Below are 12,993 nucleotides of genomic sequence, written 5' to 3'. Positions count from 1 at the left end.
TGTGTGTGTGTGTGTGTGTGTGTGTGTGTGTGTGTGTATTTGGTGCTGGGTCTCCCTATGCAGCTCGGACTCATAGTGATCCTCCTGTCTTAGCCTCTTCAGCGCTGGGATTACAGACATGCTCCGCCATGCCTAGTCTTAGATTTACTCTTTAATTAGGGCCATGCTAACATCAGGTAACCAAATTGACCAAACATAAATGTGTTACATAATTTACTACTTGTCTATGTAGCTTAATAATAATTTGCAGCTTGAAAGTTTAAAATACCAGTAACTTCTCTAGACATTCTGGAGCTGACCAAACATTTCCATATGCACACACCTGGAGTTTCTCTATATAAACCTAGGTATTTGGAGGGCTATAAAACACCCAAGGAGCCCAATCCCACACACACAGGAGAACAATTTCCAACACACAGGCATGCTGCCACTAAACAGGCCAGGAGAAATAAAATCAATTTAGAGAAGCAGTTTTCAAGCAGTTTAGTTCCAGGACCACTTGACACTGATAAAATTACTGAGAACAACAAAGGGCTTTTTCATGTGAGAGTCAGAACTACTTCAATATAATGCATTAGAAGTGTAAATGGTGGTATTTTGAAAACATTTATCTATTCATGTTAGTAATAAAAACTCTGTATAGGTCAAGATGTCCACCAGCCGGTAACATCAGTGAAGATCGTGGTACCATTTCCTATTATTATTTACTGTTCATATTCAATTCATTTCCCTAAATTGCAGTTTCTAGGCTGACCTCTTTCAATTTTTTTTTAATCTTTTATGTATTTGGTACAGAGTCTCACTACACAGCTCAGACTCATAGTGATCCTCTTGTCTTAGCTTCCTAGAGCACTGGGATTACAAGCATGCAACACCATGCCCGGTTCTGGTGGCTGGCACAGCATTCGGTACTGGGGATTGAACTTGGGTCCTTGTGCTTGCCAGGCAGGCACTTAGACTGCCGAGCTATCTCCCCAGCTTCTTTCAAATTTTAAACTCTAGTGACTAACTCCCCAGTGTCTTCGAATGAAAGCCCAAATTCTGTGAGTTGGTGTTCAAGTCCTTCAACAATCTGACCCTAAGTCTTTCCCCACCCTTTTGTGCTATCTTGTTATGCTTTCTATTCCAGGCAACTAGTGTTAGTGTCAATCTTACTAACATGACTTTGAATCTTTGCTTCTATGACCTTGGAGATAATCTTCTCTAAAAATTAGCACCATATTCCACCCCATTTAAGCTGATACGTTCTTCAAGATCTAATTCAGACTGCTCCAATCCTAACTTGACCACTTCACATGAAAAACAATTCTTCCTTCTGTATTTCTATGGAATTAGTTTTCCATCCTGTTATTTTTAGAAGTGGAATTTTTTCTGGGTATCATTCACTTCCTTTTTGTGCAGGAAGAAAAACTACTAACTGAATTTCGATGTTTCTCATTAATATCTGGTTATTTTGATGACACAATAGAACCATCAGCTCAGGTTTGTAGAATATTACTAGAGCTCATATTTCATCTTCAAACATATAAGGTACCTATTCATATGAAGTCTGACAGTGGGCTGTAGACTAAGTATCTGCATTTCTTGCACTTTCCGAAGTGTGTTTATATTATAACTTACTCCTCATAACTAACCTTATGTCATAAAAGGAAGTTATTCATTTGGTAAACATATCTTAATCCATTACCAAAGACTTTATTCATAGTAATGAATAGTAAGTTCCATGTGCCCTACATATTTGGGATAAGAATAAGTCATTAAAAATCCACGTAGCTTTTTCATATTATTATAATCATTATTACATTCTGCATTACCAATCATATTATATATTAATTAAAATCTAGTCTGTATTTTAAAAACTAGATAGACTTTTTTAGAACAGTTTTATATTTACAGAGAAACAGAGCAAGTAGTAGAGTTCCCCTATGGAATTAATTTTCCGTCCTGTTATTCTTAGCATTGATGTTTCTCAAGACTACCGTTGATTGCTGATCCCCATTTTGGCCCTACTGTGTCCTGATGGCGTCTCTATTAGGAACCTCCTGAATGAATGTGGCAAATACCACTACAGCTGATGAACTAACATTGTACTGGCAACAAAAGTTTATAGTTTACATTAAACCTGCCTTGTACAGGTCTGCGAGTTGTGACACGTGCAAAGGTGGTCCAGCGTTTCGTGGGTTTCAGTAATGGCTGTGACTCACTGTTTTGTTCTGTGTCTCTTCTCCTGAGCCCTCTAGCCACTCCTCTGCAGCCTCAGCAAGAATGTCACAGGGCTGGAGTCATCATAAACAGCTTTTTCCGACTGGCTTCTTTCACCTAGCAATACATATTTCAGCCTTCTCCATATTTTACTGTGGCCTGAGAGCTCATTTTTAAAATGCTAAATGATACACCTGTATTTGTTTATCCATTTACTTGGACATCTTGGTTGTCTCTAGTTTTCGTTGATATGAGTAACACTGATATAAAACCATTTATGTTCAGATTTCTGAGTAGACAGTGGATTTCCACTGAATAGGGTAAATATCTAGGGGCATGAATGCTATATTGTACAGCAAAGGGGTTCTTTTTTAGACTCTTACTATCAATGAATCAGCATGTGAATTGCTTTGCATCCTTGTCAGCATATAATACTGTACTGCCAGTGTTTCCAATTTACTTATTCTCATAGTTGTACAGTGGTATTCCATCATTTTAATTTGCAATTTTGTAAGGACATATACTAAACATCTTTTCATATGTCTGCCATTTTCCTGTCTTCTTTGGTAAAGGTATCTGTTCAAATGTTTTGCCCCATTTTTGTTTTCTTTTTCTTATTGTCTTTTAAGAGGTTTTTGTATGATTTGGAGATGCTGGATATGTTTTTGATATAAGATGAATGACATTTATAGCCTAAGTGTAACATAAAATCTATGACAATTAGGACTTCCCATTTGATGATCCAGGCTTGACAGAAAATCTGAATACCATTTAACATTAAAATTTCTTTTTCCTTGTTGATATCAGTTCTTATTTTCAATATACCAAGAAAGTATACTTGGTGCAAATTAAGTGTTCCAATTAGTCTAACCCTCAAACAACTGTGTCCCCTTTCTCCAATTTCAGAACAGTATTTAGCTATGTTAGAACATATACGCTCTGCCTGAACTTTTAATATAAAACTTGAAACTTCAGAGAAAAGAATGTTCAATACACTCGAATAGGGAGGTAGATTTCTGTGTAGCAAGGCACTAAAATTTTTCAAACAAGAAAGTTAAAGTACTTTTAAATCATATAGCTACTGGTCATAAAAACAAAATTAGCATCAGTTTCCAAAGTACATGCTTAGGGGAAGACTTAAAATTCTGTAAATAGATGTTGGAGAATTCTTAAGACAGTAATAGCAATTTATCCCAAGGTTCTGTATTGCTTCTCCCAGATGGGATATGGGCTTATACAAACATGCCAAAAGCCTTCGATAAATCAATGAATGCATGAACCACAGGAAATAACCAGGGAGACCACATAGGGTATATTATCTAGTTTTTTTTTTTTTTTTTTTTTTTGTTGAACTGGGGATTGAACTCAGGCCCTTGCGTTTGCCAGGGAAGCGCTTATTCCACTGAGCCATCTCCCCAGCCCCAAAGCACTTTTTTTTTTTCCCGGAACCAGGGATTGAACTCAGGCCCTTGCGCTTGCCGGGGAAGCACTTATTCCACTGAGCTATCTCCCTGGCCCCATAGTTTGTAAGAGTGATATCCTCAATAGTGCATTTACACTGTTTTTGACAATGTTGTTGACAAGGCTAACTGCTTTACTCATTGTCCCCTTTCCTTCTGTTGTATGGACTGTTCTGTCTGTCCATCTCCATCTTGGTCTATCTGTCTGTGTCTCTTTTTCTGCCTCTCTCTTTCCTCTCTCTCCCTTCCCCTATTACTGATAATGTTGCCACAGTCATGTGAACAATTTGATGCATCTACATCATATGTCTTAACTAAAGGCATAGTCAATAAATCCCCTATGAATACTCTTCATTGGAAGACATTTCCTTTAAATAGAAATAGGAATCCACAAAAAAAAGATGAGCCCTTATATTAGCCTTATAGGAGACAGCACCGAGTACAGTTTAATTAACTGATGTTGTAGGCAACCTAGCACCTGCAGGTTGCACATGCCAGTATTGTGTCTCCTGGGCAAGTCCCCGGCTCCACCAGCTTACATAGTTAATCTCTCCACAGATGCTCGTGGATATCAAAAGGAACATCAATTTCCACTTTGCACCTGAACAAAAAGCTTGTAACATTAAATTCATCATCTCTAGCTTTTTCTTATTTAAAAAGATGGACACAGAACATGGGGCTAAACAGAAGAGAAAATCAGGGCTCATGGGGTATTGATTCCTTCCACTACTTAACGCTCTGGCAAGCAATCGACTTGCAGATATGCTGATTTCCAGTGCAAAAGAATTTCTAAAACACAAGACAGGCTGTTGGGAACCCGAGAGCCTAGCCATTTCAGGTCTATTCTCATCCCAGTTAAAGGTAGAATCATGACACAGGTCTTTAGTATCCTTTACCCTAAAGTAGCGGGATAAGATTATTAATATTTATCACCTCTTTCATGTCAAAGTGGAATGAAGAATTAGCAGTTGGTGGATAGGCCAAGGATAGAGGAAAAGTTTCTTTGGGTAACACAAGATGAACATATTCTTATGACTAAGAGCCTGAGAGAAAGAGATCGGAGGTTACAGTTAATAGAAGCTCTTATTCAACAGCTGTATTTGTGGACAATTGTTCTGTAAAACAAAAGCCAGAAAACATTACAGATTTCATATTCTGGATCTGATCATAAGACACCCTAAGCTTCTGCATAAACATTTTGCTTTCTACCTAAATAAGAAAATACAATATTGATTAAAGGAGGAATGACAGGAATAAAGCGATTTGAAGGAAAGGAAAATGTTGACAATAAAATTTTACAGTAGTAAGATTATTAGAGATCAACCATGTCATGCTTTCTTAAAGAGTTTTATAGATTGACTCAGTTTTGGTGGTACTGAGCTATATTGAATCAACGAATTTCTTCAGGGTTACTCATTGTATTGCTACAGATTTGATCTAATGGGATTTTGCTGTATGGCATATTTCCCTTTCTGCCTGCTTTAAAGAAAACAACAAGAAGTGCTAGTTATCAGCTCAGTAGTTATCAGATCGGCAAGTTTAGGAGGAGCAGGGCACTTGCCTGAGAGGAGCCCAGCACACAACCAGCTCATCAAGATCTGAAGAACGCTCTGCGAAGGTGTCAGGATCGTGATTTGCCTGAGTTTGGGATTGCTACAGTTTCCTATAGCTCTTAAGGCCTGTATTCTCCAAAAACTTTCAATTAAGACATATTTAGGGATTTGTTTATTAGTAATGTTAGATTTTAATTTTGAGATTTCAGAAACTTAAAAATTAATTGGAAGAGTATAAAATGATAAAATTTTATGCAAATGGCTCGTAGTTTTGCTTTAAATATTATTTTAATGTATTAAGAGCTTTAAATATATTCTTCTTTAAGGCAGGAGGCTTTGTTCACTACCATATATAATCACTTTAATTGGAACTTTATTCATTTTCAGTATATTAAGGAACTATTGTATCAGCAATAATTTTTAAGATAAAGTTTAACCAACTGGGAGTGTACAACATGTTAGCTTATTATAACTTACACAGTATTACAGAACAATTGGGAAGCGAAGTATCTGGGTTCGAATTCCAGTCCTGTCACTTAGCAGTAAAAAGAACTTGGCAAATTCCTTAACTACCCTGTGCCTCAGTTTTCTGATCTGTGCTATGGGGATGACATGTGTCCTTGCCTTGTAACCTGTGATGATATGCAACGAGTTAATATACAAATTACCAGTTCGGCTGTGCCGAAAATAACTTCGTACCTAATCTAATTAGTTTTATTTGTACTCCTAGTTTCTCTTAGTTCACTGAAAAGAAGGTTTTGTGCTATCATCTGTTTATTTGCTGTAAGAATCTTTTTTTAAATCTCTGAGTAACTATTTTGAAGATAAGGATACACAGTGTCTTAACTTTTGCTATTCTTTTATTATTTTGTCACAAAATTTTATTTTTTCATAAAATAAAAAAAGAAAGTAAATAAAAGTGGAATTGCAAAACACTGGTATTTTAGTTTCTCAGAGTTCTCAAGTCATTTGACTTGAAATAAACTGGGCCAACATCTCCTTCCCCACTCCAAAAATACACACGAGTACTGGAGTGATCCTTGGCGTGTGACGTGAGTCTGATAAACACTCCTGTTACTGCTGTCGTAGTCCCCAAAACGCAGTTCTCCAGAAGGAACCTGCAGCTCTTCTTCTCTGAGTGCAGGTCTCTTCTCTGCACAATGAAAACTCGTCACTCTCACCCGCCAACAGTAATGAGCACCCCATGCTGGGCTAAGGGAAGGGGCCTCAGCTGGATCTTGATAATCTGCACACCTTCCAGGTACAGTAGAAGTAAGAGCAAACGGCTGTTGTTGGACAACCCCCATGTGAGTAACTGGCCTACCTTTCTGTGATTCCTTGCAGATATTATGGAAATCAGGACAGTGGCAGTTGGAATTGTGGCAATCAAAGGGGTGGAAAGTGAATATTACCTTGCAATGAACAAGGAAGGAAAGCTCTACGCAAAGGTATTCATAATTCATAGCCTAGACTTAAGTTTTCAAACTTACTTTTCTTAAAAACATCTTGCCTTTCTGAAGGAAAAAATGGAATTAATTTCTAATGTTAATGTTGGGTACTTTCATTGAATCACTTCATATTAAAGCACTAAGAAATATAAATGTTTTCTGAATGACCATAGGGAAACTGCTAGAGCTGTCTGGACCTTGGTTTCTTCTCTGTGATGTGAACTGGGACAACTAAACTCTAAGGATCCTTCTAGCTGCAAACTTTCATGTGCATTTTAATACTTGATATCTAAAATTTCTGTCAGTATTAAAGCTCTTTTTGTTAAAGTTCACTCAATTTACACATTGCTGACATGAATATTCTCACCCCCGCCCCGAGCCTTCAGTTCATTTACCAACATCAGTCTTGGAACTGTAAGCATTCGCCTTAGCTCCACTTCCTTACAGTGTGAGGTATGTAACAGTCATCCTACTATCTACAGCATAACTGACTTTCCTGTGCGGAGCTCAGCACAATGCCTGGCACAAAGAGCTTATGGAAGAATACAGGTGGAATGAATTAAATTGAATAGATGAATAAATAAACTTCTACTTTTCTGTTCAGCACAATGCCTAGCACAAATTCTGTAGCAATATAGGTTGAATGAATGAGTGAATGAATGGCATGGAATTGCATAGATGAATGAATAACTTTTAGCCATCTGTTCCTGTTGAAGGCAAGGCAGAAGCAAATGAAGACAAGTTTCTGAAATAGGTCCCTCTCCTGGAGGCGGCAGAGGGCCTGCACCAGATTTCCAGGGCTAGTGAATGGGTGACCTGCTGTGATGGCAGAAAAACTACCAGAGAAGTTAGGGGGAACGTGGTCCTAAAACTAAAGAACAGTCGAAACTGACAGCTAAAAGTGATGTTTTTGAAATCATGTTACATAAACATGATCTTTTTTGCTTTGTTTTATATTTAAGATGTCTTGTTTGGACAAAGAAGCCTGTGTAGGTATAGCTGATAAACTGCACTAGGTTCCCTTGATCTGTGGCTTGAAAAAAGTCATCTGTGCTTCAACTCCACCAAAAATCACCTGCTTGTTCTGTTTAATTGAGAGCCCCTGGAACTCATGCTGTTTGTTGTTTTAACAGAAAGAATGTAATGAAGACTGCAACTTCAAAGAATTAATTCTGGAAAACCACTACAACACATATGCATCTGCTAAATGGACACACAGCGGAGGAGAAATGTTTGTGGCCCTAAATCACAGGGGGGTTCCTGTGAAAGGGAAGAAAACGAAGAAAGAACAGAAAACGGCCCACTTCCTTCCAATGGCAATAACCTAATCACAGATGGCATATAAGAAACCAGTTCCAGCAGGGAGATTTCTTTAAGTGGACTGTTTTCTTTCTTTTCTTCTTTTCTTCCTTTTTTTTTTTTTTTTTTTTTTTTTTAGTAACCAAGAAAGGCTGGAAAACTACTGAAAAACTGATCAAGCTGGACTTGCGCATTTATGTTTATTTTAAGAGACTGCATTAAAGAAAGATTTGAAAAATATACACAAAAATCAGATTTAGTAACTAAAAGTTGTAAAAAATTGTCAAACTGTTTGTACAATCGTGGTGTTAGTAATAGTAATGTTTTTCTCTTAAGTTAATTTACCCTTAGAGTATGTTAGATTCAATTATCTGATGATTATTTAAGTATTCCTATCCGCTTATAAAATGGCTGCTATGATAAGGACAATAATGCAGATGATATTACATGAGCTATGCCAGGCCGAAAGGCTGCTGCAAGAAGTGCCAGCTGACAAGCCAACGCGAGGCAGGAGGACGAGCAGTGCCCGCCGGCACGCTCCAGGGAAAAACGAAGACGGTCCGAAGCCTAGGCACTAATCAGAAAAAGTTCTCAAAAATTCTGCTATTTAATTAAATCAAACAGGTAGTTTTCACAAAATTTCAGGCTTAGGGTATACATTAACAAGGACAAAATTCCTAATGCTGCTCAAATCGAAAGGGTATTTCTAGAGGGTATTTTCAAAAATTTTGTAAATAAAATAGCAGTAATGCTGATAATACTGTACTTCATCTCACTTGCCACAAGTAACATTTTATACTTCCTAGAAGTAAAATTCAGAAATCTTTTAAGTTTTTTTTAAGTAACATAATCTATCTTTTGTGTAATTCATATTTTGGAATATGGCTTTTAATAATGTTCTCACAAATAATCATGCTTTTTCTCTGTGGTTACAGCATTAAACTCTATTTTAAGTTGTATTTGAACTTTACTGTTTTGTTATTTAAGTTTATGTTATTTATAAAAACAACAACCATAATAAGCTGTATCTGTTTCATATGCTTTTAATTTTAAAGCAACAACAAAGCGTCTGGCTCGGCTGCAGTTCTGACCTCCCCTCCGTGAGCGACATCAAGACTAGAACACAGTGACTGGGCCGCAGACCTGGCCGGCACACAGAGCCACAGCCTGTGCACCGCTCACAATAGATCCTCACAGGGAGCCATGCAAACATGCGAGAAACACTTTGCCGCAGTAATCTTGCCAGCTCAATCAGATCATATAAGTAAAATTAATCCAGATAAAAAGAAGTCACATGATTTTAAACACTGACTCTACCTGAATGCATAAGTAGAAAAGGGTCATATTTTAAAGATGATGCAAATGTAATTTTCTAAGCTCCAGAAATATCTGCTGTGCAAATAACAGCAGCATGGAGAGTTGTTTTGCTGTTACGGAGCAGAGCACGGCACCCTCTCTTCGGCACACAAGCAGGGAGGCAGGGGCCTGGCCATCCCAGAGCCTTGAGGCAAGGCCGGACACCAGGCTTATTACAGAGGTAAACATTCACTTCAAAAGCCTCTCTTGGGCTTTTGGGAGAGCTTTACATGTTCACCAAGGGGAGGTCAACATTGATCTAAATTAAACCGTTATCACACTCATCCTTGTGGTTTTCCTTTCAAAATGTTTGTCACTCACATCCCTTTACATCCCATTAAATACTATTTGATAACACATTTATGGGTGAGAACTTTATGAAAAGCTTCGTCATTGGATGTTCCCCGGCTCACCTGCAGGAGCAGGCTGCCGGGAGCTAGGAAGAGGGCCCTTCCCTGGGGTGCTCCAGGAAGGCGCCGCTGAAGTCTATCTGAGTTGGGACATTGCCGTTCTAGGCTCCCAGCTGGGGACAGGAGCCTGGTGAACACACGGATGGCAGAGAAGGACGTGGGTTTTCATATTTGCTTCCTTTGAGCCTAGTGGAGTATTTGTACATTATCAGCTTTCTATCTAAAACCACTCAATGCTTGAATATCAGAGAGGATTTGTCTTGATACTAATCTTTTTTAAAAGCTGACGTTCCCAGCACTCCGGGAGGGTGAGGTAGGGAAATCACATGCTTGAGCCCAGTCTGGGCAGTTTAGTGAGACCTTGTCTCAAAATAAAAAAAAAAGTTTTAAAAAGGGATTGGGCTCCATACACAGGTCCTACCTTCAACCTCCAGCAGAACACACACACACACACACACACACACACACACATGCACGCACACACGCACACACACACAGACCTTGAAGTGAAACATAAAATGCAGAAATTTAAACACAATTAGTGTCCACACTTACAAAATGAGCAACAACTGCCTTCATATCATACAGTACAGCTGTTGGGCAAAACTGTGGTGTCGTACTACTTCCATTCTCCGTACTATAAGTCTGCCACCAAGTTTTTCTGGGAGCACTTCCAATTCATCAAGCAAACTTTAGAAGATAAAATCTACTTTAGTCATGTATGCTTAGGATCTTCAAACTGTAGGGGACTTGCTCCTCCTTATTCATGAGGAAACTGAGGTTTTGATGTGTCCAAGGAGAGAGTACTGAGTGGATACAGAACAGTCACAAGATCCTGGGTCACTTCTCATCTGCTTCTTGGCTTATGGGACTATTAGTTACAACTTCCTTTTTTGTTTTGTGTCACTCCAGAGACACAATCTTTACATTTGCAAACAAATGTGATCAATGATTTATCTGTGACGATTTGACTCAAAGAGAGAGAAGAAATGATGCCATTTATAATCCTGATTCCTATTTAACTTTTATATGAACCCCTTAATTTACAAGTGAAAAGTATTTGTTGTGAAAAATATCATTATATGCCCCTTCCTAAAGTGCTCTTTGAGAAGGAAAGCAGATAAACACATGGGTTTTCAAAAAGGACAGAAAAACCTGAAATAATATGAAATGTTAACAAAAAAAATGATAGAAGCAGTGCTTTCACTGCGGGAATCTAAAGATGCTTTCAATGCGTAACTGCTTAGAACACGACATGCAAGATGTGCATTTTGATAGAAGTAAGCCATGAAATAAAAAGCCTTTGAGGTGGCTATGAACTCAAGGTAATGACCGAAGAGAAAGGTAACTGGAAATAAATTCTTAAAGAATTTTTCTCACTCAGAATTTGCTCTTCTGGGTCTTTATAGAGTACAAAGAACATATAGATTGACTTTGGAGCTTGACAGCAAAACAAAGAGACAAAAAAGGTAACCTTTGAACCTCAGAATCATGAATACCTTCAAGACATGCCTCTCGCAACTTTTTTTTTTTTTATTGTCTTTTGAGACAGGGTCTCACTGTGCAGTGCAGGCTGGCCTTGAAGTCATTATGTAGCTCAGGCTGGCCTCGAACTCATGGAGGTCCACCTGCCTCAGCCTCCCAAGTGCTGAGATTACAGATGTGCCCCACTGCACCCAGCATACTTTTCTATTGAGATACCTACAGTAGCATACATGTCAATGAAAGTTTAGGTGATGTAAGGAGGCCTACCAAAGACAGAATTCCTAGAAATTCTTCCTTAAAACTCACGTGATTTTTGCATTTTACTCTAAAACACAGTTGTGTTGCTTAAATGTGCAGTGTCTCTCAGTAACATCAAGGAGCAAAGCTGAAGCTTCAGAACAGCACGGGAAGCTTCTCCCAAGGCTCCCGAGCACCTCCCCCACTGCCGTCCACTCCAGCATGAGTGAGGTACAAGACATCGTCTTCCTCTCACAGTCCAGCTTGACTCACAAACAACACAAGACTGAAAAACCCCCAAACTCAGTTAAGTTTGCTATGTACAGGAGTGACGGCAGAGACACGTAGCAGCCAGTCTAGGTGACCAGTAATCAGAATGTACCGATTCGCCACTCACACGGGGCCGCTGTGACTCACTTGTGGACCAGATGGTTATCAGCCTGGCGTTTCTATGATCACTTAAACCAGAGCTTTTGGAAAACACCTATTAACTGGTCTCTCTGGGCAGAGTCCACTTAAGATTTATCTCTACATAAAATAGTTCGTTAAAACTTCATTTCTAACTGCCTCAGCATTGTTGTTAGGCTATTCTTGATTCTACTGGTTTTTCTTCCCCTCCCTGTCACTATATTTATTCAACAAAGCTCTGCCTTCGAGGGAGCTGTCTTATTCCTTCGGGCCTTCATGGACTATCACCCATCCTCCAGCTGTAAGTGTTTTCTCAAGAACATTCATTTTGTTTTGAGCTGAGATTTGAGGTGAAAAAATAATAAAATCCCTGTTATCTTCTAGTTTCTTCCTTTCTAGTCCATGCCTTCAAGAAATCCTGTTATTTACTCTCACCTGAGAAGATGCCTCTGTTTTCCTTCCATTTCCTGATTCTATGTGGTTCCATTTCCAAACCATCATCGTTCAGTTCATAAGAACCTATACACACTTACTTTCTTTCACACTGTCAGTGCTTATTTCCTAATAATTAAAATGAGACATGAATAATAATATTCAGCTTGAACATGACAAAGCCTTCTCTCAGTGAATCCAGCCATGTGTTAGTTATTTGTTGCTGTGTAAGAAGCAAAAACTTCATGGCATAAAACAACAAATACATCTGGTCTCATAGATTGTGTGGTTCTGGCACCTGGGCATGTGTGGTCAGCTTGGTGTCTCTGGCTGGAGTTCCTCAGACAGTGGCGGTCAGGTACCTCAGGGCTCTTGTCAGAGAGGGGCCAGTCAGGGCCTTGCCAGCTGCTGGCTGGATCCTCACTTCTTCCCCAAGTCATCTCTGTAACACTGCTTAGAATAGGAAGTGTGTTTTCCACAGAGCTAGGAGTCAGAGAGTGTGGAATGGAAGCCACAGTTTTAAAAAATAATTTAACCTCTAATGTGATGACACGTTCACTCACTATCAAGGGGAGGATATTAGCCATGGGCATATCTACCAGATGGGGTGGTCACAGGAGGCCATGTTGAAGGATGCTGAATGCAATACAGATGAGGTATTTTTAAGGTCATACCATAAGCTGGATTCTGGAAAACGCTGCAG

The 12,993-nt window shown here is 38.9% G+C and overlaps 2 protein-coding genes across 2 annotated transcripts in view; one reads left to right on the top strand and one right to left on the bottom strand.

Annotated features, from left to right (window-relative positions):
- The window catches only part of Fgf7 (fibroblast growth factor 7), a 64,242-nt gene extending 55,833 nt beyond the window's left edge, over positions 1 to 8,409 (top strand). Inside the window, exons 3-4 of the mRNA XM_004639011.2 lie at positions 6,560 to 6,663; positions 7,797 to 8,409. Of these exons, the coding sequence (XP_004639068.1) occupies positions 6,560 to 6,663; positions 7,797 to 7,991 (299 nt within the window). The 3' untranslated portion in view covers positions 7,992 to 8,409. The remainder of the gene's footprint in view (positions 1 to 6,559; positions 6,664 to 7,796) is intronic.
- Fam227b (family with sequence similarity 227 member B) overlaps positions 1 to 12,993 on the bottom strand; it is a 201,536-nt gene that overhangs the window by 126,253 nt on the left and 62,290 nt on the right. The gene's annotated exons all lie outside the window — the stretch shown is intronic.

This window comes from Octodon degus, unplaced genomic scaffold (genome assembly GCF_000260255.1).
Source record: "Octodon degus isolate 3935 unplaced genomic scaffold, OctDeg1.0 scaffold00105, whole genome shotgun sequence".
NCBI lineage: Eukaryota > Metazoa > Chordata > Mammalia > Rodentia > Octodontidae > Octodon > Octodon degus.
This window is presented reverse-complemented; position numbering and strand designations above follow the sequence as displayed.